The 21,457-nt window shown below is 38.0% G+C and overlaps 1 protein-coding gene across 1 annotated transcript; it reads right to left on the bottom strand.

The window, feature by feature from the left end:
- Positions 1 to 2,829: 2,829 nt before the first annotated feature.
- EIF1AX (eukaryotic translation initiation factor 1A X-linked) lies at positions 2,830 to 21,457 on the bottom strand. Its single transcript, XM_068533310.1, has 7 exons — positions 21,232 to 21,457; positions 13,713 to 13,796; positions 11,507 to 11,610; positions 10,365 to 10,415; positions 8,152 to 8,233; positions 6,903 to 6,994; positions 2,830 to 3,928 (listed from the first exon to the last, which is right to left on the bottom strand). The coding sequence occupies exons 1-7, from the start codon at positions 21,245 to 21,247 to the stop codon at positions 3,923 to 3,925; spliced, it is 435 nt and encodes a 144-aa protein (XP_068389411.1). The 5' UTR covers positions 21,248 to 21,457; the 3' UTR covers positions 2,830 to 3,922.

Below are 21,457 nucleotides of genomic sequence, written 5' to 3' on the forward strand. Positions count from 1 at the left end.
TTAAGTATACATTTCCCTCATACATCAAAATTTTCAGAAAAGAATGATCATGAATAAAAGTTTAGTTAAAAATGTCATAAACAGTTTGAAAAGAATCAACTGCATACACTGTTGAAAGTTATTTCATATTTTATTTCTAATTGCAATAGTTTGCATCTGATTTCTTTACATAATTCCAAATGATGGGAAAGGAAACCTCCAAATCAGTACCAATCAGCTGTCATGAATCTATGGTAAAAGGACTCATTAAAGACTTAAGAATGAAAGATGACCAGAGCTATCAATATTACTAATTATAAGCTTTCTCTAAAGAAATATAGAGCAAGTTGGTACTTTGCAAAATACCTTTCTTTAAGCAATTTAGAGACTTCCATCTGTTAGTCTTATGCTGAATTAAATGAGGGTGGTAGCAATTATTTTAAATATTGTGTCGACATGAATATACAAATATATACTCTACACACTTCTTTTATTATAGGAACCAAAGACTGCAAGTAAAAGAAATGGTAAATAGAGAATAAAAAAGACGTGCATATTCTATCTTACACAGTCCTGGATATCAAGTGAATAGCGGCAGACACTGCTCTAAGTGGATCACACATACGAACACACATTATTAACCCTCCCAACAATTCTGTGATTCTGCAGGTACTCTTCTCATCATCTCCATCTTACAGGTGAGGAGCCTGAAGCTCAGACAAGCTGGAGAAGGTGCCCGTGGTCACCTGCAGGTAAAGGGCAGAGTGGGGGTTGCGGCACAGGCTGCCTGACCCCAGAGCCCATGTTCTTCACTCTCTACCACATGCCTCCTAAGCACTAGGCGGCTGTGGAGGAAGAGAAGACACAGTCCAACACACCCTCCAAATTCCTCGGTTCACTCCATACCTGAGAGGCTAGTGTCTTATCACACTTATAGTAAGACTTAATTCAGATTTTGTTCTTTTCTAAAATGGGAAGAAAAAAGCAAGGATGGTAGTTGAAGGTAAATAAAAAACACAAAGTGGTATGTAAAAGCTGTATAAAGGAAAATTCCCCTTACTAAGCAGGACAGAGATCTAAACATCTCACACCAATACAAATCTTTTTAATCTTTATGACAGGTAACATAAAGAACTTACTTTCATTTCAATGTCAAGCCACAGTTAATACTGGATGTTGTTAAATCTGTACACAATACAAATAAAGTATAAATCCAGCTAGGTATTTTATATTTGAAACATGCTTTTACCTATTAGATTACTCACTTGCTCTGAAGTCAATACTGACAGCAGTTTGTATCTATTCAAGATGTTATGCAATGTCCTATAATTTAATATTTACACAAGATAGATGAGATTAAGCTAAACTACAAAGTCACCAGGAGTTCTGTAAGCAACTATACTTACAGCCATGATTCCACAGATGTGGTGAGTAAACCAATGGCCACTCCTTAATAAAATACAAGAATTTTCATCATGCATAGTTTACAGGCTCCTTAAGAGGTGGTCTCTTTGAGAGGCTGGATTTTCAAGAAAGATTCAACAGTCAAACAATTAAATCTTGGCAAGTCTTTTTTTACACAAACACTTGGTTTGGTTATTTAGCCACCTTAGTAATACAACTTATTTATATACTCGAATTGGAAGTGGAATAAACACTGCATGAAAAATGCATGCCTATCAAACTCATTAGTAATAACTATTACACTCTCTTAGCAGTAAGAATCATTATTCTTGGATTTCAAAGACTTTATTTTCTTTCAGGGCATACTTTATAGCATTGTATTATAGGAATCAAACAGTATAACAACAAAAAAGGTTTTTTTTCTTAAGGACCACTTCCATTCCTCATTTGAAATATAATCAAATCAATGAAACTAATTTCCACATTAAAGACAAGTTAGTAAAATAATTCCTCCAAGTAGTGTTGCATATGAACTACAAGTTTACCCCAACTATTTTAATCATTACAATTTGAGATTTTCTAGGGTACAACAGCACTAGATTGGGCTGTTACTACCTAGGCAAGAAAAAAAAATGTCACCTGCAAACACGTGAATTGGGGTCAGTAAGAATCTTTAGACAAACCATATTGTTAGAGGAGGTTAAGTAGAAAAACTAATGTTTGAGTTGCACCACCCCTACCATGAACTGTAGCACTGATGCAGTCAAAACATTCTTGGTAAAACAATGTGGAGGAAAGATCTACATATACCACAAATTTACCAAAACACTTTTATGTTCAGAAGCCTAAATATCTTAGGAGATTTAGATTACCGAAGAAGATGATCACTAAGTCAATTCTTCAAGGCTGGTTCCTTACGAGTATTAAAAAGCAGTCCATGGTCTCAGATGCATTCCACCTAGGTTAAGTGTTCAGGAACTCCACAGAGTAAGAAACATCAACTGCAATTGTCCACTCTTAGTTTCTGTTTTTTGATTTAATGTTTTATAGTACCTCAGATTTTTATTCCAGAGTTTGCACACTTAGGAAAGGAAATTATACTAAGCATGGGATCAAAGATGTGCTTACTAAAATAAAAAAAAAATTTAAAAAAAGATGTGCTTATTTTCTGAAGCCATGTGAAGGTTTAATCCTCTGTGTATTACTTTTCAATACTGAAGAGTTCTCTGGAGACCAGTAGAATAAAAGTTTCACAAGCTACATGAAGGATTTCTTTTACAGTTGCATACCACTTCAATGTGGCTAGTTAGGTCTAACTAGCCCTGCCCTTAATTTCATCTTACTAGAGTTGATAATGAAAAACTAACAAAGAGTGAATCTAAATTCCCAATAAAATACAAGCAAAAAACACCTGTACACACAATAAAATACATCCTAAACACAAAGTAAGGGTATAATATACTCTGCAGCATGATACTGTCTTTATTATATTTCTCCACTGTATGTAGTTCTTCCATTCAGAAATTGGAGACCATCTTTTCATTAAGTTGTTATTCCCTCCTCTTTCCCCAGCTTAGGGATACTTTCCCAAAGGCTTAATTTGTACAAACTGTTATGAAATTAAATTTTCATTTACACATAATTTAAGTGTTTATAAAGCACTCAAAATTGTAGCTCACACGTATATGACTTCTGAAAATAAAACGACACTTTGAACATAATCTTTTTGTTCTGCAAAAATATTCTACATACATGCATATGATCAAAACAATCTTTTGTTGTTTGGGAAATTTCCTATGCACAGTAAGTTAAAAGAAAAAAAAGTTGACAACTATATCAGTATCTCCAATGTTAAGATAACTGGGTGCCACCTAGTGTTTGATTTCTGCAACTACCAACTTTACAAGTTCAAAATTGCTATTAAAACTCAGGTTCTAAAAACCGCCTTTTTTGTTGATGTTTATAGTGGCAAAATAAGATCATGAAAAGAATGTATACAATATCAAAACTAGTATAAAAATAGCCACATGCTACTTAAATATGAAAAACAGACCAGTCATTTTTGACTTCAAATGCAGATTTCTGCCTCCATTAAATTGTACCCAAATCTCAAGGGAACATCCATCTAAGTAACTGGAATATACAAAAATTCACTGTACAGTAAACAGGGTAGTCAAAACTAGGGCTTAATTATAATTCATAATGCGTGTACGGCAAATGGTTTATTCAAAACATCCATTTACTTACTGGAAGTGGTCAAAGTGGGAAAGGCAGTAACGCATTTTTTTTTCTCTTTTAGAAGAGCAGATGTGGTCTTTTACCCACAAGCTCCGTCACATCAAAAGAACAAAGTGGGTTTAACATTTAAGAGAATTCAGCATCACCAGTTTTTAAAGAAATACCTTAGAAACAAATCAGTCTGCTTTAACAAATTGCACTCATGCTAATGAAATTTTAATCTTCTTTAACGGGTCACAGCCAAAATCCAAATTGTTGAATAATCCTCAAAGAAAGTGGAATGTGAAAGGTTGAGTTCGACTTAGATCTGGAAGGAAAAAGAACATCAGATCAACCAAAAGAAGAATTTTAATATTCCAACAGTCTACCACATGTAAGGGACACATGCACCCCCTTAGGCTATCTGGGAAACAAATCCAGTTTGAAGGAGGAAATCCTGAACACTAGGGTTTTCTCAATTCTGGTCTGCTGTCATTGAATCTTTACAACATCCTTCAGAATGTTATACGTTATGCAGAATATTCTCAATAAAGTTTACTATCTCCTTCCTTTTGTGCTACTGATTAGAAATTTATTTTGGGGGTGGGAAAAGACACAGGGAGTGTTACTTCCTTGAGAAACGGACAAGTGAGATACCAAATTCTCCTCCCAGTCAACCTGGTTATAGGAGTGAAGGCTAGAACACATATAAACCATTTGGAGAAACACCTTAGGGAAGAAGTAGGGTTCTCAGGTGATAAACAAAGCGACCCTTACGAAATGTCCAAGATAACTCAAATTCCTTTAATAACTACTATCTTTACTATCCCTTACTGCCAGCCTCAGTTCTGAAGCAGCACTGGCACAAACTGAGAAATACTTTTCTTAGAAAAGCTTAACCCTATCTAGATCCTCACGCTATCACCTCTGTGTATGTGGCTTCATATTGAGGTATGTACTCTGACTAGGTTCTTAATTTCCTGAAAAAGGTCTTCTACCCCAGCTAAGCTGTCAAAATGTTGGGATCACCCCTTAACCTATAACACAGTAGCTCCATGTCAGGTTCTTGTCACAGAATATCATCGATAAATCTACTGTCCAAGTGTCATTAACAGCTTAGTCACAAGAATCCTCTGGGCTCAGGGGTTTCCAAAGGGAGATAACATAAAAAATAGAATGATATGGTTCTGAAGAACCTAGGGGCAGGACAGGAATAAAGACGCAGATGTAGAGAATGGACTTGAGGACAGGGGGAGGGGGAAGGGTAAGCGGGGATGAAGTGAGAGAGTGGCATGCACATATATATACTACCAAATGTAAAATAGCTAGCTAGTGGGAAGCAGCCACATAGCACAGGGAGATCGGCTCCGTGCTTTGTGACCACCTAGAGGGGTAGGATAGGGAGGGTGGGAGGGAGACGCAAGAGGGAGGAGATATGGGGATGTATGTATATGTACAGCTGATTCACTTTGTTATACAGAAGAAACACACCATTGTAAAGCAATTATATTCCAATAAAGATGTTAAAAAAAATAGAATGATGGATTTATTTCTTATCCCTTTTCATTTTTCTATTTTAGGGTATGCTCTGAAATACAGTACTGTATGTTTAAAAACTCATAAATGCAAATACACACTGGAGATATGTACTCAAATTTTCTTTAATTCACCAGGTATTCTAAAATGGTTTGGAGATGCATCAAAATGTAAGATGGACTGAAGGATGAATAAAAGGTATAGACAGATATGTGATAAACCAAGTACAGAAATGTTAATTATAGAATCTCGGTGGTAGGTATCACTTAATTCAGACTTCCCCAAGACTAGCCTTTGTTTTTTTTCGGTTGTGTTTTTTGTTTTTTTGGGGTTTTTTTGGCTGCACCGTGTGGCTTGTGGGATCTTAGTTCCCTGACCAGGGATCGAACCCAGGCCCTTGGCAGTAAAAGCACAGAGTCCTAACCACTGGACCGCCAGGGAATTCCCAGTCTTTGTATTTTTGAAAAGCTCTGGTAACTCTGTTGCACAAACAATCCCGGTCAGGAACAACTACTCTAGGTATACTAAAATTTCATCTTTGAATAAAATCAAACATTAGTACTATTATTTTTAGATTTATATACACAGGTGTTTCTGAACTACATTTTTATTTAAAAGGGTTTAAAAAGAAGAGCCCAACCCAGATTTAAGAGTAACTTATAATACCACCCCAGTTATTAAATAGATTTATATTGTCAGAAACTAAGTTTAAATTTCATTTAAATATTTTAACAGCAGAAGGGCAATGAGGCACTTATTCTTGTGAGCATTACTGCTTTATTGTGAGAAAAAACAACGCATTTTCCTCAAAATTAACACACCAACTCCAAACCAAGAGTTTGCCAATAGTGCACATCCAACAGATAAAATAATATAATTGGCAAAAGGCCTCAATTTTAAGAGGGCGCTTTTTTTTTTTTTTGGTGGCCGCGCAGGCATAGCTTGTGGGATCTTATTTCCCCGACCAGGAATTGAACGCGGGCCACCACAGTAAAAGCGCCAAGTTCTAACCACTGGACCGTCAGGGAATTCCCTTTAACAGGGCTTTTAATGTTATGTTGTAATTCCAACGCTTCATATGAAACTGGTTCAAACAAGATTATTCTTCTAACATACTAGTGTTTCAATTAAGAGAAGGCACGTTTGTATAACACAGGGAATATAGATAGCCAATTATAATAACTATAAATAGAATATAACCTTTAAAAATTGTGAATCACCGTGAACTTCCCTGGTGGTCCAGTGGTAAAATTCCGTGCTCTGAATGCAGGGGGCCTGGGTTCGATCCCTGGTCGGGGAACTAGATCCCACATGCATGCCACAACTAAGAAGTCTGCATGCCACAACTAAAAAAAAAAATCCCACATGCCTCAAGTAAAGATCCCGTGGGCCACAACTAAGACCTGGCACAGCCAAAATAAATAAATAAAATAAATAAATATTAAAAAAAAATTGTGAATCACCTTACAGTACACTTGTAACTTACATAATATTGTACATCAACTATATCTCAATAAAAAAGGCCAGTTTCTTTGATAAAATCTTGTATTTCTCATAACTGTCTGCTAAATTTCTTAATAGCTATCTCTCTAGACACTCTTAACTTAAACAAGTTGAGATTCCAATGCCTAGCATTCATATTGCCAAAGCAAATATTGACCTTTTTAAGAAGAAATACTGAAAAAGATGATAAAATTCTCAAAGCATAAACAGCTTGACTAGCACAAACAAAAGTTGAAAAACTCAAGGTGAAAAACGCTACTTACATCATCAATGTCTTCATCATCATCTCCAATGTCATCAAACTGGATTTCATCATCATCTCCAGGACCAAATGTATCAGTTTCATTGATTTTAGCTAAAGAAACAATAACAAATATACTCATATAATATAACCAAGATGTTAGTAAAATGAATAAGTTGCCCACTAAAAGAAGTGGTTGGATATCAAATGTTGACGTATAAAAGGAGACTCTTACAAGTCAAACTTTTAATTTAAGTTTCATTACCAAAAAGATCCTCTTAACTCCTACCTAACAACCCTAGTATATAGAACAGTATTTTACACAACAAAATCTCTAAGTCAAAATGGAAACAATTTTCTTTTGCTCACAAAGGTATTTTTAGTGAGGCAGGCTCTAATTACACAAATTCTAAAGCTATTACAACTTCCAGCTACACTTCAAAAAACGTCTGAGCAAATGCTAACAAGCCACAAATCATCAGATAAACTCATCAATCAGAAAAATTTGGTCAAATCATGCTTATCCCTAAATAACAAAAATGAACCAGGAAGCGCTAGTCCTATTCCCAGATATATTAGCATTTCCTAGATTGGAAATGCCAAGTAAATAATTTCAGCAGGATTTTCATGCTCAAGTAAAATTATACTTTTCTTGATAATATGCAACAGAACCAAAAAATAAAAATAACTTCCAAGCGAAAAATGTAGGCTTACAAAATAGTATGTAAAGTCACTTCCCCTTTGATGAGGTCATGAGAAACTTATTTTTATTTAAGTTTTATGCGTTAAGAACGCATAACTTTTGTACTGCAGGGGAGAAACAAAAAACGTTGATTTAACAAAATCCTATGGATACTATGACACTAGGGTAAGATGAACTGAAAACTGACTTTTTAATAAAAATCGACAACAGTACCTAATTGTTATCCTTGCTTCACATTTAAAGTAGATGAATAATGACAGTCTCTTTAGAAAGGAACTTTGAAATAAATACTATAACAAATTTATTCCGTTGACTGGCATTAGGCAGAAGTTTAGGGCTTATAAAGGATAATTCCTCACCAAAAGTATATTTATTAGGAACAGAATCCCAGCTACTTTTTTCTTAAGGTGTCTAGTATTATGAAGCACAGGCAGGCATACTTGGAATGAATCACGTAAACTCAAAACTAAACATGCAAAATCCACAAAATTCTACCAAAATTCCTTCATCTAAATACCACCAGGTAATAACACCATATAACAGGTTAATGTAATATCTCAGACATTACCATGTTCTGGAAGTTCGCCATATGCCTTCAGACTTCTAGCCTCATCTGCATTGTATTTTAAAATTACATCAGCTTTATTATCCTTAAAAAAGAGACAAATAAGATTTACAAATGATTATGCCAAAATATTACCCGTTATTTCATAAATTAGTTTCAAACTGGATAAAAAATTAAATTTCACTGTTGTGTTATAAACTCTTCTCCTTTTTCTAAAAATTTAGTTTTCTCCTACCCTCTGAAAAACATCCTTGGGTTTAACCCAGTATAAAGAAGCTTGCATGCATAAATGAATAATGATCAACAAGCTTAGGGAAGACAGTTATAGATTCCACTTCAATAAGAGCAGAACTGTACAGACCCAATCTTTTGGATTATTTATAGTTACCCTTTGATTAGAAGTCTTTTGAAATACAAAAATTCCCTGGGACCATAATTTACAGGTGATTAAATACTCTAATTCAAAAATTGAGACTGGTGTAATGACCCAAGGAAATTATTATACCTTTCCAGGTATCAGTGGTTCTTAGGGTACGAATCCATCAGAATCGCCTATGGAGCTTTTACACCTCCTGAAGGCAGATAAATTAGGATATGTGGAGTGAAGCCCATGAGTGTGTATTTGTAAAAGATATGGGTATTTCTGATGCAAGTGTCCCACTGAAAACTAATGCTTCAGAATGTTCATACTTCCCCATCCGAAAGGAATCTGACTCAGTTAAGGAAGAAAAAAAGGGTTGAAGCTGATTGTTTCAACTTCAAAAATTCTTAAAGGCAACGTTAAGTGATCACAGTGATCCAAGAATGGTGTGATTCAGACCAGCACTTCTTAAAACGGTAATGTGTACAGAAGCCCAAGGGGATTCTGGTTAAAATGCGCATTCTGATTTAGGAGGCCTGGGGTGAGGTCCAAGAATCTGCGTTTCTAACAAGTTGCCAAAGCTAGTGATGCTACTGGTCCCTGTACCACCCTTTAAGTGGCAGGGGCATAAAAGAAGGATCATGGGAGATTAAGAATTGGAAAACTTAATGTGGCTGTCATTTTATAGTATGAATGTTACACCATTCAGAACCTTGATTTCCTTATCTGTCAAACAGGGAACTAACTAATTCTTCCTACTTCTGGGGTTATCTTTAGGATCAAAAGAAGAAAATGGACATTAAAATGGTATGAGTTTAAAGCAGGCTATCTCAACCTCAGCACAGTTGCTATTTTGGGCCACATAGTTCTTTGTTGTAGGGACTGTCCTGTGCATTGTAGAATGTTTAGCATCACCCCGGTCTCTATCAACTAGATGACCAGCACTGACCCCTACCCCCAGGTGTGAAAACCTGAAATGTCTCCAGACACTGCCAAATGTCCCCTGGAGGAAAATAATCACCCACGGTTGAGAACCACTGATTTAAGGTAAAGATTTTAATTCTTTATTCTAGAACATATATTTTAAAAAATCAAAGTACGATCAGAGTTACAAAAACAGAAACACGATCACTCAAAATGTAAATACATGGTGATGAGTTCCAATAGGTGGAAACCAAATGGATTTCATAGCCCTACCATGAGTAGAGTCTCCAGGTTGAGATCATGAAGGGCAACTACCATTTTCTTCCTAAGTGCTCATCTAAATTTAGAGCACATACTTTTATCATGGTTTGTACTGCAATTACTTGTGTGCCTGTCTTACCCTCTCCACTACCAGGCCATAAGCATTTTGTGAGATGACAGCTTGACTCATTCAGTTGTATCCCCTAGAGTAATGGTTTCCAGATTTTGATTTCAAGACGTATAAGTTAAAAAAAAAAAAAAAAAAAAAAAAATGGGGGCAGGCAGTCCAACATAAAGTTATTTTTATCTTGCCAACTAAGAACACCAACAAAACCACCACAATACAGTATCCCTCATTCCAAAAAAGGGAACTTTTTAAATATCAAAAAGGGAAAAAGGACTATTTAGCTTCATGAAAAATTCACACTGTCTGTGATTCTTCTATAGTGAAAATGCAGACTCCACAGACTGGCACTTGGGAACCATGATCCCTGGGGTACCTAGCACAATGCCTAAGACAGAACTGGCCCTTAAGAAATGTTTGTTGACACAACGGTGAATAGCATACTGGCCTGGAACTGGTCAAATATGGTTATGACTTATGTTCTAAACATTAATTGCTCATAAAATTCAAGCAAGTAAACAATGAAAATTTTAATTTTGTTTTTACCTGGTAGTCCCGTAGACCAACCAATATAATGTCTGAGGTATTTATCCAGACCTATTAAAGTCACAGAAGGTTACATTTAAAATAATAATAATCAACCAAGAGCAATGTTGAGTCAGTCTTCCCATAAAATACACATACTATTCACCCAACTGTGAGTAAAGTACCCGTATTTAGAATTAGGGGAAAAAACTACAGTAAGCAGCTGAGCCACTTACAAATTTTCTATAATTTGGGATATTAGAAAAATAACAATCTTATTTAACTACTTGACAGTTTAATAATTCCAGAGGACCAATGATTAGTTTAGAAATTAAGGGATTCTTAATACTGAACCCCTCTAAGTGGTTAGTTATCCATTACAACATATGAGAACAGTAAATTAGGAATGTGGTTTTATCTCCCTCCCTCCCTCCCTCCCTTCCACCCACCCAAATACACACAGGAAACGGAACTCCTTTAGTTTGGTAACATGAGCATTAACAAGCCAAATTTTTAAAAAATCATAAAGCCAGGGTTGGAGCGACTTTTAACCAACCTGATCAATAAATCTGCCTGAACACCTACCCTGATGAGAAATTAATCACTACTTTCCAAGGCAGCCCATTCCTGATCTCAATTCAGGAAATTTAACATTAATACAACACTTATTTACTGTAATTCATATTCAAATTTTCTTAACACTCCTTACAGCTACTTCCCCCACCCTCAAAACAGAACCCAAACAAGGGCCACCTACTGCATTTAACCATTGCGTCTCTTTAATCTCCTTTACATTGAAATAGCCCGCCCTGCTGTTATTTTTCCTTTCATGACATTAACATTATATATATTAGGAGTCAGGCCATTTGTTTTGCAGTGTGTCCCTCAATTTGGACTTGTTAGTTGTTTCCTCATGATTAGATTCAGGTTAATCATTTTTGGGCAGGAATACAACATAGGTGATATAAATGAGTCTTTAGACAGATACCTGTATAAAATTACCATCAAAGATCTTGCTGTTTTGACTTAGAGGTAAATCACTGTTCTACTGAAATCTTTTGGGAACTTACAAAAATGAGGTCCTCGGCCCATAAAAACCTTAGAGCCACTTTTTCCCCTTAACCATAATTTTATATTAAAGTAAAACAAGTCTCCACACTTACCTTTTTTCTCAGTTTCCCTCTGATGTGACATAACCTCTTTACACCATCAAAACACATCGCTTCTAATCGTCCATTTCCCAACATTTTGATTACTTGAGCATACTCTGGAGGAGGGAAAAGTAAAGGGTATAGGATATTGCTGAATTTTTGATAAAAGCAACTTAAAAGTCCACGTACAATTGATTAGTACAGGTGTGTTGCTTAGGAATAAGTATATGCAGTAAAATAAGTACAAGGGAGTGATAAAACACCAAGCTAGTTAACGGGAGAGCCAGAACCAAGACTGTGTAATGCCATTTCTATGACAAGCTGTCCCTGCTATCAGAAATATTTTAGTTATCTACTCATTTTGAGTTAAGTGGACTGTCCACTGTCTTCATGACTGTATGCTCTACTTCTGGAGATCAAGGTGGCCTGTCCCAAAATGTACACTAAAATGTATCTCATCAATCTCTCACTTTGGATCCTCGCCCAATTTTGGTCTCCTTTCCCTCAGAGGAGGGTTAGCCTTTAGAGGCTAACTGCAACACAATTTTTGGTACACTGGCAAATAAAAAGCAGCTTATATGTTATTAACGTCTTTGTTAAATTAGAATATCTTAGTGATTATTCTGAAGTTTTTGTAAAGCTGGAAAGATGTTCCCAGACAAAATGGCAAACTTTTAATCAAAAATCTTTCCAAAAGGGTACCCAGGAAGCCACGCTACTTCACTGCCACTTGAAAAACTGAGATTATGAGCAGTGGCTTGCACACGGGCCGTCTCTTCTGTCATTAAATGACAGAAGACCGGAGGTGGGGGGGTGGGGTCACTTCAGAACCTTTAGTTTACTCAAGTTGTATGCAAGACTGATCCCCAAAGAGGACATTCACCAATTTGTAAATACACTGAAACAAAACTTTCAAAGGCTCAACTGTGGTGTTGACAAGTGGAAGTGAGTTACTCAGACTACAGTGAACCTAGCACCCACCTAGGGCCTCAACATGGTTGGTCGATTTAAAGGCAGCCTCTCTTCCAAAGTGGGGGGAAAACATGAAAAAGAAGAAGTAATGGCAGTCAAAATAAAGTCAACTGCTAAAGGAGGCAAGAATCAAGGGTAAGAAATAAAAGGGTCTTTTGGCCAAATAACATGTTTCATCTTTAGTGGCTTATATATTCACGGCATGAACAAATCTACCAAGTTCTATAAAAAGATAATTAGAAAAAGTTCTTTGTTAAAAACTGCTGGAAATTACTGGAATAACTAGAAAAATTTAAATATGGACTATATACTAGATAAATAATATATTCACATTAAAATACCTGAGTGTGATAATCCTACTGTAGTTATGTGAGAGAATATACTTGTTCTTAAGAGACACATGATGAAGTAGTAAGGGAAAAGTATCATGATGTCTTCAACTAACTTCCAAATGGTTCAGGAAAAACACACACACACGCACACAAAGATTAAGGGGTTAAAGGAATTCATGGTACTTATACTGCAACTTTTCTGAAAGTTTGAAATTACTCAAAATAAAAACATGGGAAATGGGGATATATGTATATGTATAGCTGATTCACTTTGCTATACAGCAGAAACTAACACACCATTGTAAAGCAATTATACTCCAATAAAGATGTTAACCCCCCCCCCAAAAAAACCCAAAAAAACTCTCAAAAAACAAAAACAAAACAAAACAAAACATGGGAAACTAGTGTTTTGTATCTGGCACTTAACAAAAATCTTAATCGGTTTGAAAAGGTCAATTGTTCAGTTTCATTTTATTATATTTTATGAATTTACATGCCTCAGATGCATTCCTCAAATACCCATGGTCTACTGAACACACTATGTAGCACCATTCGCTATCAAAAAAAGTCTACTAAGTCGTGGAATTGTCAACCATAGCTTTTGAGGCTTAATTCCCTCCGAACTGTTCAATTCACTCTTAGTTATAACATGAGTGTTCACATAAAACAGTGAAACATACACATTTACAGAAATGCCATCAATCCTCAGCGCACGCTGAGTATACCAAGAAATAACTACCAGAAGAAAGGCTCTGGAGAAGTGTGGGGGATGAGAAATGGAGAAGAGCAAAAGGGGACATGCGATCTTTTGCTCAGGATTATGAACAGTATCTCTTTTATGTAGAGAAATTGAAAATCCTTACTTAAGAAAGAAAACTATTACTGAAAGAAACCTAACTTATGAAAATGCTTACCTTGCCCATCTTCTTTGAACACCAGCTCTCTCTTTTCAGATTCATTCTCATTCTTACCTCTGCGTCTATTTTTACCTCCTTTACCTAATGGTTTTAAAGAAAAAGACATTAATTATCTGCAAAACAGAAAAAGAAACTAAACTAGGGCTTACAGAATGTTCTTTAAAAGCCACTTAATTTATAAGAGGTACAATCTACTATGTGTAAAATAAATAAGCTACACGAATATATTGTACAGCACAGGGAATATCGTATTTTATAATAACTTTAAACGGAGTCTAATCTACAAAAATACTGAATCACTATGACGTACACCTGAAACTAATATAATGTTGTAAACCATACTTCAAACAAACAACAAAAACCTGAAAAAAAAAGAAAAATTAAAAAATTCACCTAATTTGGTCATGTATCTCCAATCATATTAAACATATACATATTGTCACTTCCATACCCTTCCTGGAAATCCCTTTTGGGATATCGCTGACATAAAATACAAACAAACCAAAAGGAGGTATCATAAATATAACGACTACTTGGCTGAGTACACTGCTCAGTAAACTCCTCCTACAGTGGCCCACAAGGACCAAGGAGGGATATATAATGGATCATGATAAATTTTATAAAATAGGGTCTCTCTTGTACCTGCTCCCCCAAATGAAAGGTCTGTGTGCAAACAGAAGATAACTGGGCCGGGGCGGGGAGGGGTAAAGTTTTAGCAACTGGAAAGGGACACTGATTTTGTGGCAGAAGAGGGAGAGCAACAAGTCTGGCAACCCCGAGAGTTTACATTTTGTCCTACAGCTGTAGGCTACATCAAGCAAGTTAAAAAGCAAGGTACTAACTGCCTGAACTTGGAAGTAACCAAGATGTCCTTCAGTAGGTGAAAGCATAAACTGTGGTACTTCCATACAATGGAATACTATTCAGCGATAAAAAGAAATGAGCTATCAAGCCCCCAAAAGACATGGAGAAACCTTAAATGTATATTACTAAGGGAAGGAAGCCAATCTGTAAAGGCTGAATAGTATGATTCCAACCATATAACATTTTTGAAAAGGCAAAACTATAGAGAGAGTAAAAAGATCAGTAGTTGCCAGCTGGGGAGCAGGGAAGGAAGGACAGGTGAATAGGTGAACAACACGGGATTTTTAACGCACTATGGTACTGTAATGGTGGATACACGTCACTATATATTTGTCAAAAATCCATAAAATGTACAACACAAAGAATGAACCTTAATGTAAACTATGGACTATCTATAGTGGCTCATGTAAGATATTAATAATAGAGGAAACTGGGAGGGTGGGAGTTGGAACTCTGCAATTTCTGCTCATTTTTCTATCAACATAAAACTGCTCTAAAAGACAGTCTATTAAAAAACAGTAAAAATCAAGGTACACTAGGAATGCAATCAGCAAAATCTAGCCAGGGGGTGGGGGAGGACGACGACAACATGGGGACGAATCCACACGACAATCTGTTTTCTTCAACAGATACATTATGCAGAAAAAAAACCCCACAGATGGATGAAGAACCTACAGGTTAGAAAAGACTTAAAAGATATCAACCAATGACGATGTATAGCCCATATGTGGACCCTGATTTGGTGTGGATGGTGCAAGTTTAGCTGTGAATTAATGATGTCTGAGGCCAGGAGTTGAGCACATGGAGGTTCATTATACTAGTCTGCTTTTGTATATGTTCAAAATTCTTCATAATGTAAGTTTAACAACAGATAGAGCAAGCTGCAGAAGAGTATAAAGCTACCATTGTGTAAAAAAGGGAAATTCATATTCATACTTGCTTATATATATCTGGAAGGGCACATACAAAAAAGTTAATGACTGCCTGTGAGAAGAACTCATTGGCAAGAGGACACACTTAGGAAAGACATTTCATTCTACACTTTTTGAAACTTGAATCGTGAATTTTACTATTCAAAAATCTTAAACAGTTCAACAAAAAATAGAGGTGTGACATGATCCTTTGGGTGGGAAAACTGGTAAGAAGGTCACTGTCCTTATTACACATAGAATGAAGCACACCTAGCCTGACCATGAAGAGGAAGGGACAAATAAGAGGACTACTTCTGACATGGAAACAAGACGGGAATTGTGACCATATGTGGAGGGAGGAATAAAGGATACATGGAGCTTTCACAGAACTTCTCAGGATCTCAATTCCAGCCTCTATAAAATGAGGGAGTTAGAACAGAAGATTCAAGTGCCTCTATATTCTTTCTACCATGTAGGATTCTAGAATTCTTCTATCTACGGGTGGCCTTAAAAACCTGTACCCTCCCTCCCATTTTCCATACTTTAAATAATGACACTGCTGATCATTTCTCAACTCTTTTTCTGACTTTTAAAGGGCCACTTGCACTATTCTTGACCTTTCATCACCCCTACCCCTTCACTATGCCTATCCCTTTGGAGCTTCATTAAGTCCAAATTCTCAGCTTCTGCTTACCTACTTTCTAAGGAAAAATTTCTCTCACCTACCACTTCTATGCTAAGAATTTTACATCTCACCCTACTATTTCAACTAAGCTTTGGCCTCTTATTTCTAATGTGAGGCTCAGCACACTTCCAGTGAATGGGCTACTGTCATTCAAATTTTACTCAAAACTCAAATTACTTTCTTTTACAAAGTTGGTCCTTAATAAACATCCTTATTTCTGTTAGTGGTAACATAACTACCTTAAAGAATATAAATCTTTCAACCTATACACATGACAGCAATCTACCTCTCAATACTCCTCTTCAATTTCCCGATACTTCAATCCAAGCAGACTTCTCGCTGTCCCAGTAACTCGCCCTTAAACAAGCTTATGCCTATGAGATAGGCACTATTTTGTCGTTATCTCACAAGAGAGAATGAAGTGAGAGCTGGTATTTGCATCAGGTAATATCACCCCAGTGACTATGCTCTTAACCAGTATGCAGTAATGCCACCCATTTACTTGTCACAATCACCCTATGAGGTAATAAGTCATTTATGCCCAGTTTACCAGTGAGTTTACTGAAGCTCAGAGAAGCAACACACTTACTATTAGTGACTGGGGGTGACCAGATCCAACCTAATCCTTTTTTGTTCCTGGCCCCCACATTAGGGTATCTCTCCACAGCATTTTGTTCCCATTCTAGAACCTAAACCACATTGGCAGCCATTCCAAAAGACAGAAGAAAGGTGTTAAGTGGTAGCGATACTAAGGGACTCACGGGAAGAGCCTGGAAGCAGCACAAACAGGTTCACAGCCCAAACAGAATAAAGAACGTGTACCTGGCCACTGCAAAGACAGACTCTTAACTTCTTGAGTCATGTGCACTTACTCTGTCCCGGGGGCAGTCTCACAATGCTCTGTGCTATGTTCGGCAGGCCTCTACAATGTCCTGACCCACCCAGAGTCCTCAGAGCTCATTTCCTAGAAAGAGAAAAGTATCCTCTGCTTCAAGCCACCAACCATGCCAAATCTTCAAAGCAGAGTGGGCATTAGGGCAAGTATCACACCTACTTTGTTTACTGAGTTACATACTTAGTTGGAAAATTCTTTGAATCAATCACTCAAGAGTAGTCCATACATTCCTAAAGGACTGGTGATTTTAAAACTAAAAGTAGTAACTTCTTTGAAGTGTGGGAGCACCTTACCCCAACTGCTCTTCATAAGCGGGCCCAAGGCTATCTTTTTTCCCTGAGGTAATAAACTGATAGAGTCTAGAGAATTCTATAGGAAATAAGCTGGTAAGAATCAGTCCAAAGCAAGTCATTCAACGCACCGTTAGTGGCAACTTATACCCTTACATGTGTAAGCATCACTACGATTATATTCACAGGCTCTGGCTTTTCCAATGAATAAAAACAGAAAAATAATCATGAATTTATTTCACATTAGTAAACCCCATCTAATAAAACTCAGGAGTCTTGAAAAGTACTGTTCCTCTAAGTAAGATAACAACTAAAGATAACAGATGGGTTTTACAACTATAGGAATGCTAAACACCAAATTCAGAATGGTGGCTACCTCCTGGAAGCGATGAAGAGAGGGAGGGGAAGGGGACTGGGGAGGGGAACACAGAGGGCTTTAACTGAATCTGTGTTGTAATTCTCAAGTTCAGAGTAATGGGTTGATCCCCAGGCGTTCTCTGCGTTATTTATATTTTTTTGTATGCCTCAAGTGTTATTTATAAAAGGATGATTCATTGCTTGTCAATTTACCAGAATTAACCATACCCTGATCATCCCCTTCCCTATTTTATTGCCATGTAATGAAATGAACTTTAAAGGAGGTTAGTGAACTAGATGTGTTTTAATGTAGTTCAGTCCCTGTTGGAACCAAAGGAGAGCCTATTATTCACCCAAGGGTGGAGTCAACAGAAGGGAGGTGACGTAATCCAACAATTATTTACTGAGCATCTACTAAGTGTCAAGTGCTGGCAACCCAATGTGGCTTCTCATTGCAGTGGCTTCTCTTGTTGCGGAGCATGGGCTCTAGGCGCGCAGGTTTCAGTAGTTGTGGCATGTGGACCCAGTAGTTGTGGCTCACGGGCTAAGCTGCTCCGCGGCATGTGGGATCTTCCCGGACCAGGGCTCGAACCCGTGTCCCCTGCATTGGCAGGTGGATTCTTAACCACTACGCCACCAAGGAAGTCCGAATCGCTTGCTCACTTTAAAGTGGCTAACTTTATGTGATGTGACTTTCACCTCAATAAATTAAAAAATATAGTATACGATATTAGGTATATTATATACGTACACTCTATACACCCTTGAGACAATAGGGTAAATTTGAAAATGGACTGGATGTTGGACGATGTTAAGAGATTATTGTTAGAAATTTAGCATTGATAATGCAACTGTAAATATGTCCCTCTGCCATTTGGGCCACTGACACCGCAAAAGCCCGCCCTGAGCTGTGGGCCTCCGGGAACCCCATCCAGCCCGAAGTTGAGCACCTGTGCTGGTCCTGCAGCTTTCCTCTCGGAGCTTCCCCACCCCGCCCTTCCCCTTGGCCCGCTGCTGCCTGTTAGGCCCTGCCGCTGGGAGGCTGCAGAGGGCAGGCTGGAGCAGGAAGGGGATTTGCTTCTCGGTTTTACTGGCATAAACTCAGCAGCAGTCTTCTCCTGGCTCTAACTGCTTTCAGTGGTTGCAGATGATTTCCTTTTGCTTTGCCCCAGAACCAACCTCACAGGGTCCTCAAAGACCCTGCTATCGACAGCGCTCCCTCTTTAGAGGTCTGGGCGCCTCCTCCAAGTTTTGTCAGGTTTGTTTATTTGTTTGTTTTTCTTTAATTGGAGTATAGTTGATTTACAATATTGTGTTAGTTTCAGGTGTACAGCAAAGTGATTCGGTTATACATATATACGTATATATCTAAATTCTTTTTTTCCGATTCTTTTCCATTATGGTTTATTACCATGAATTCAAAATATTGAATACAGTTCCCTGTGCTCTACAGTAAATCCCTGTTGTTTTTGTCAGTCTTAACAATAACAACCTCTCTCCTTTTTTCCCTCCAGTTCTAGGAGCCATAGCTGTTTCTAGCAATTGCTACCTTAGGGTGGTTCCCTTTTTGCCTTTTCAGCTCTCCAATACATGGGTTAACCAACCTTTATATTATAATGATTTTTTTTTTGATGTGGACCATTTTTAAAGTCTTTATTGAATTTATTACAATATTCCTTGTTTTATGTTTTGGTGTTTTGGCCGTGAGGCATGTGAGATCTCAGCTCCCCAACCAGGGATCGAACCCGCACGCCCTGCACTGGAAGGCGAAGTCTTAACCACTGGTCCACCAGGGAGGCCCCCTATTCTTTATATTAAATTTTGTCTGTGAAAATAACTTTTACTGCTATCTTTTGACAGGACCTGACTGATGCATCAACTGCAGACAGTTATTCATTATATTTGCTTTATAGCTTATTGTATGTCTGAAATCTTTCATTCTAATATTTTCATTTTACCATTTTAATTAGCAACCAAAAAATATAAGGTAGCTAGGAATAAACCTGACAAAAGATGCACATGAAATGTAAGGAGATATTAAATAACACCTAAATAAAGGAAAGATATACTACATTCATGCATGGGAAGACAAATATCCCTAAAGATGCCAATCTTCTCCAAACTAGATACTACTTCTCCAATAGTAGTATCTAGTTTGTGTCTTCTCCAATAGATACAATCTTCTCCAATAGATACTACTATTGCCCTTCAGAACTTACAGTCTAGTGAGGAAATCGGAAATCTCATAGCCAGAAATAGAGGTGAAAATAAGATACCTATTGAATGGATCCAGTTACCATCTCAGAGGGGATAAAAGATTATGTAGGTTACAAGAATACCATGACTTTGAAAACACTATTTTGTCACCCCGTCTTTACCAGAATAATTAGCAGCAAAATACTCGCTACAAAAAGGAACTGCAAGTAAGAGGGCAGTGAGGTGGAGTGCCGAGAGAGCTGCACCAAATCTCGCACAGAACTGCAACCAAATACACCAAGGAATAAAAAGAGCAGTGACAGCTACAAAGAGGAAATGAGGTAGAATCCCTGGAACCAGCTGTGAAGTAAAAAAGAGAACAGAGTAGGCCTGGGTCAGGGCAGGGGTCTCAAAGATGACTAATCAAAGGAAACTTGTGGGTTGTGAAATACATGCCTCTCCTGTAGGAAAATACCTTTTCCCTGTTTCGACTTCCACAATTTCCTTTGAGACACTGTAAGAATACTGAAGACAGAAACACCGTTAAGTCTTAAAAAAAGGAGAATTTCTTTAGGACTGTTCTGCTTTTACCTAGATTAGGCCTTCCATTTTGCAAATTCCAAATAAAATTATCCTCAAATCTGATAGTTTGTGAATGTTTGTCCTAAGAATGGAAGGAACTTAAAGGTCTTTACTCCCATCACAATATATACCGATCTGGAGCAAAAGTTGAAAACTTGGCTAAATACGGAACAGGTGTTCTGGGAAAAAGAAAACCCCGTAAAACGATGGGTAAGAGTAAGTCTCTAGAGAGGAACCTTAATGCATCAAGGTTTCGTCCACTATTTACAAAAGAGAGAGGGAGTAGTCTCAACAATACCCAACAACTGCCCGTAAAGAATTCCATGCAGGAGTACCTGATGGCCACTTAAAACAGGCATCACCCTTTGAAAGTTAAGAACTGCCGGGAAGGCCAAAGACGCCCATTTGCGAAGCCCAGGCGGCCCCGGGGGAAGTCTCCCCACAGGTCCCTATAGTGCCGGGGTCAGTCTGGCGCGAATCTGGAGCAGAGGCACACGTTCTCCCGCAGGAGGCCCTACAAAAATGGCGTCGGCTCCACCCCAATCTGACCAAACTGGAAGACAGGAGTAACTTCCCAGCTCCTCTCCCGAGCCCAGAATCGCGTCCGGATCGCCCAGCTGCGTGCAGGCAGGGCGGAGAGGAAGGTTACTGCCGCCTAGGAGATCCGGAGGCCGCGTGCAGAGCCGGGGAGACCGGGCCGAGCGGAGTCGTGGTCCCGGGGTCTAGGCGGCATTACCTTTATTCTTAGGCATGGCGGTGACAACGGCCTCGCTGCGTCTCCGACTCCTATCTGGGTGGCGGCGGCGACTCCTCCGAGGGGCGACGCGTGGGACAGCGTGACACGAAGCAGGCGGGGGAGAGCGGGTCGCGTGCGCGAGAGAATCTTACGACCGAGTTCTTCCGAGATCAGCCTGCACCCACGCTGGGCCGCGACAAATGGCGTCGCGGCTGCTTGCGTCGCT

This window comes from Eschrichtius robustus, chromosome X (assembly GCF_028021215.1).
Source record: "Eschrichtius robustus isolate mEscRob2 chromosome X, mEscRob2.pri, whole genome shotgun sequence".
In the NCBI taxonomy this organism is placed as follows: Eukaryota; Metazoa; Chordata; class Mammalia; order Artiodactyla; family Eschrichtiidae; genus Eschrichtius; species Eschrichtius robustus.

What these genes read in the sequence shown, in the direction of transcription:
- EIF1AX (XM_068533310.1), bottom strand. An exon ending in GTTCAAAGAAGATGGGCAAG is followed by an intron (nt 11,611 to 13,712) that starts GTAAGCATTTTC and finishes TCCCTCCTCCAG; the next exon opens with AGTATGCTCAAGTAATCAAA. An exon ending in TGGCGAACTTCCAGAACATG is followed by an intron (nt 6,995 to 8,151) that starts GTAATGTCTGAG and finishes TTGTTTCTTTAG; the next exon opens with CTAAAATCAATGAAACTGAT.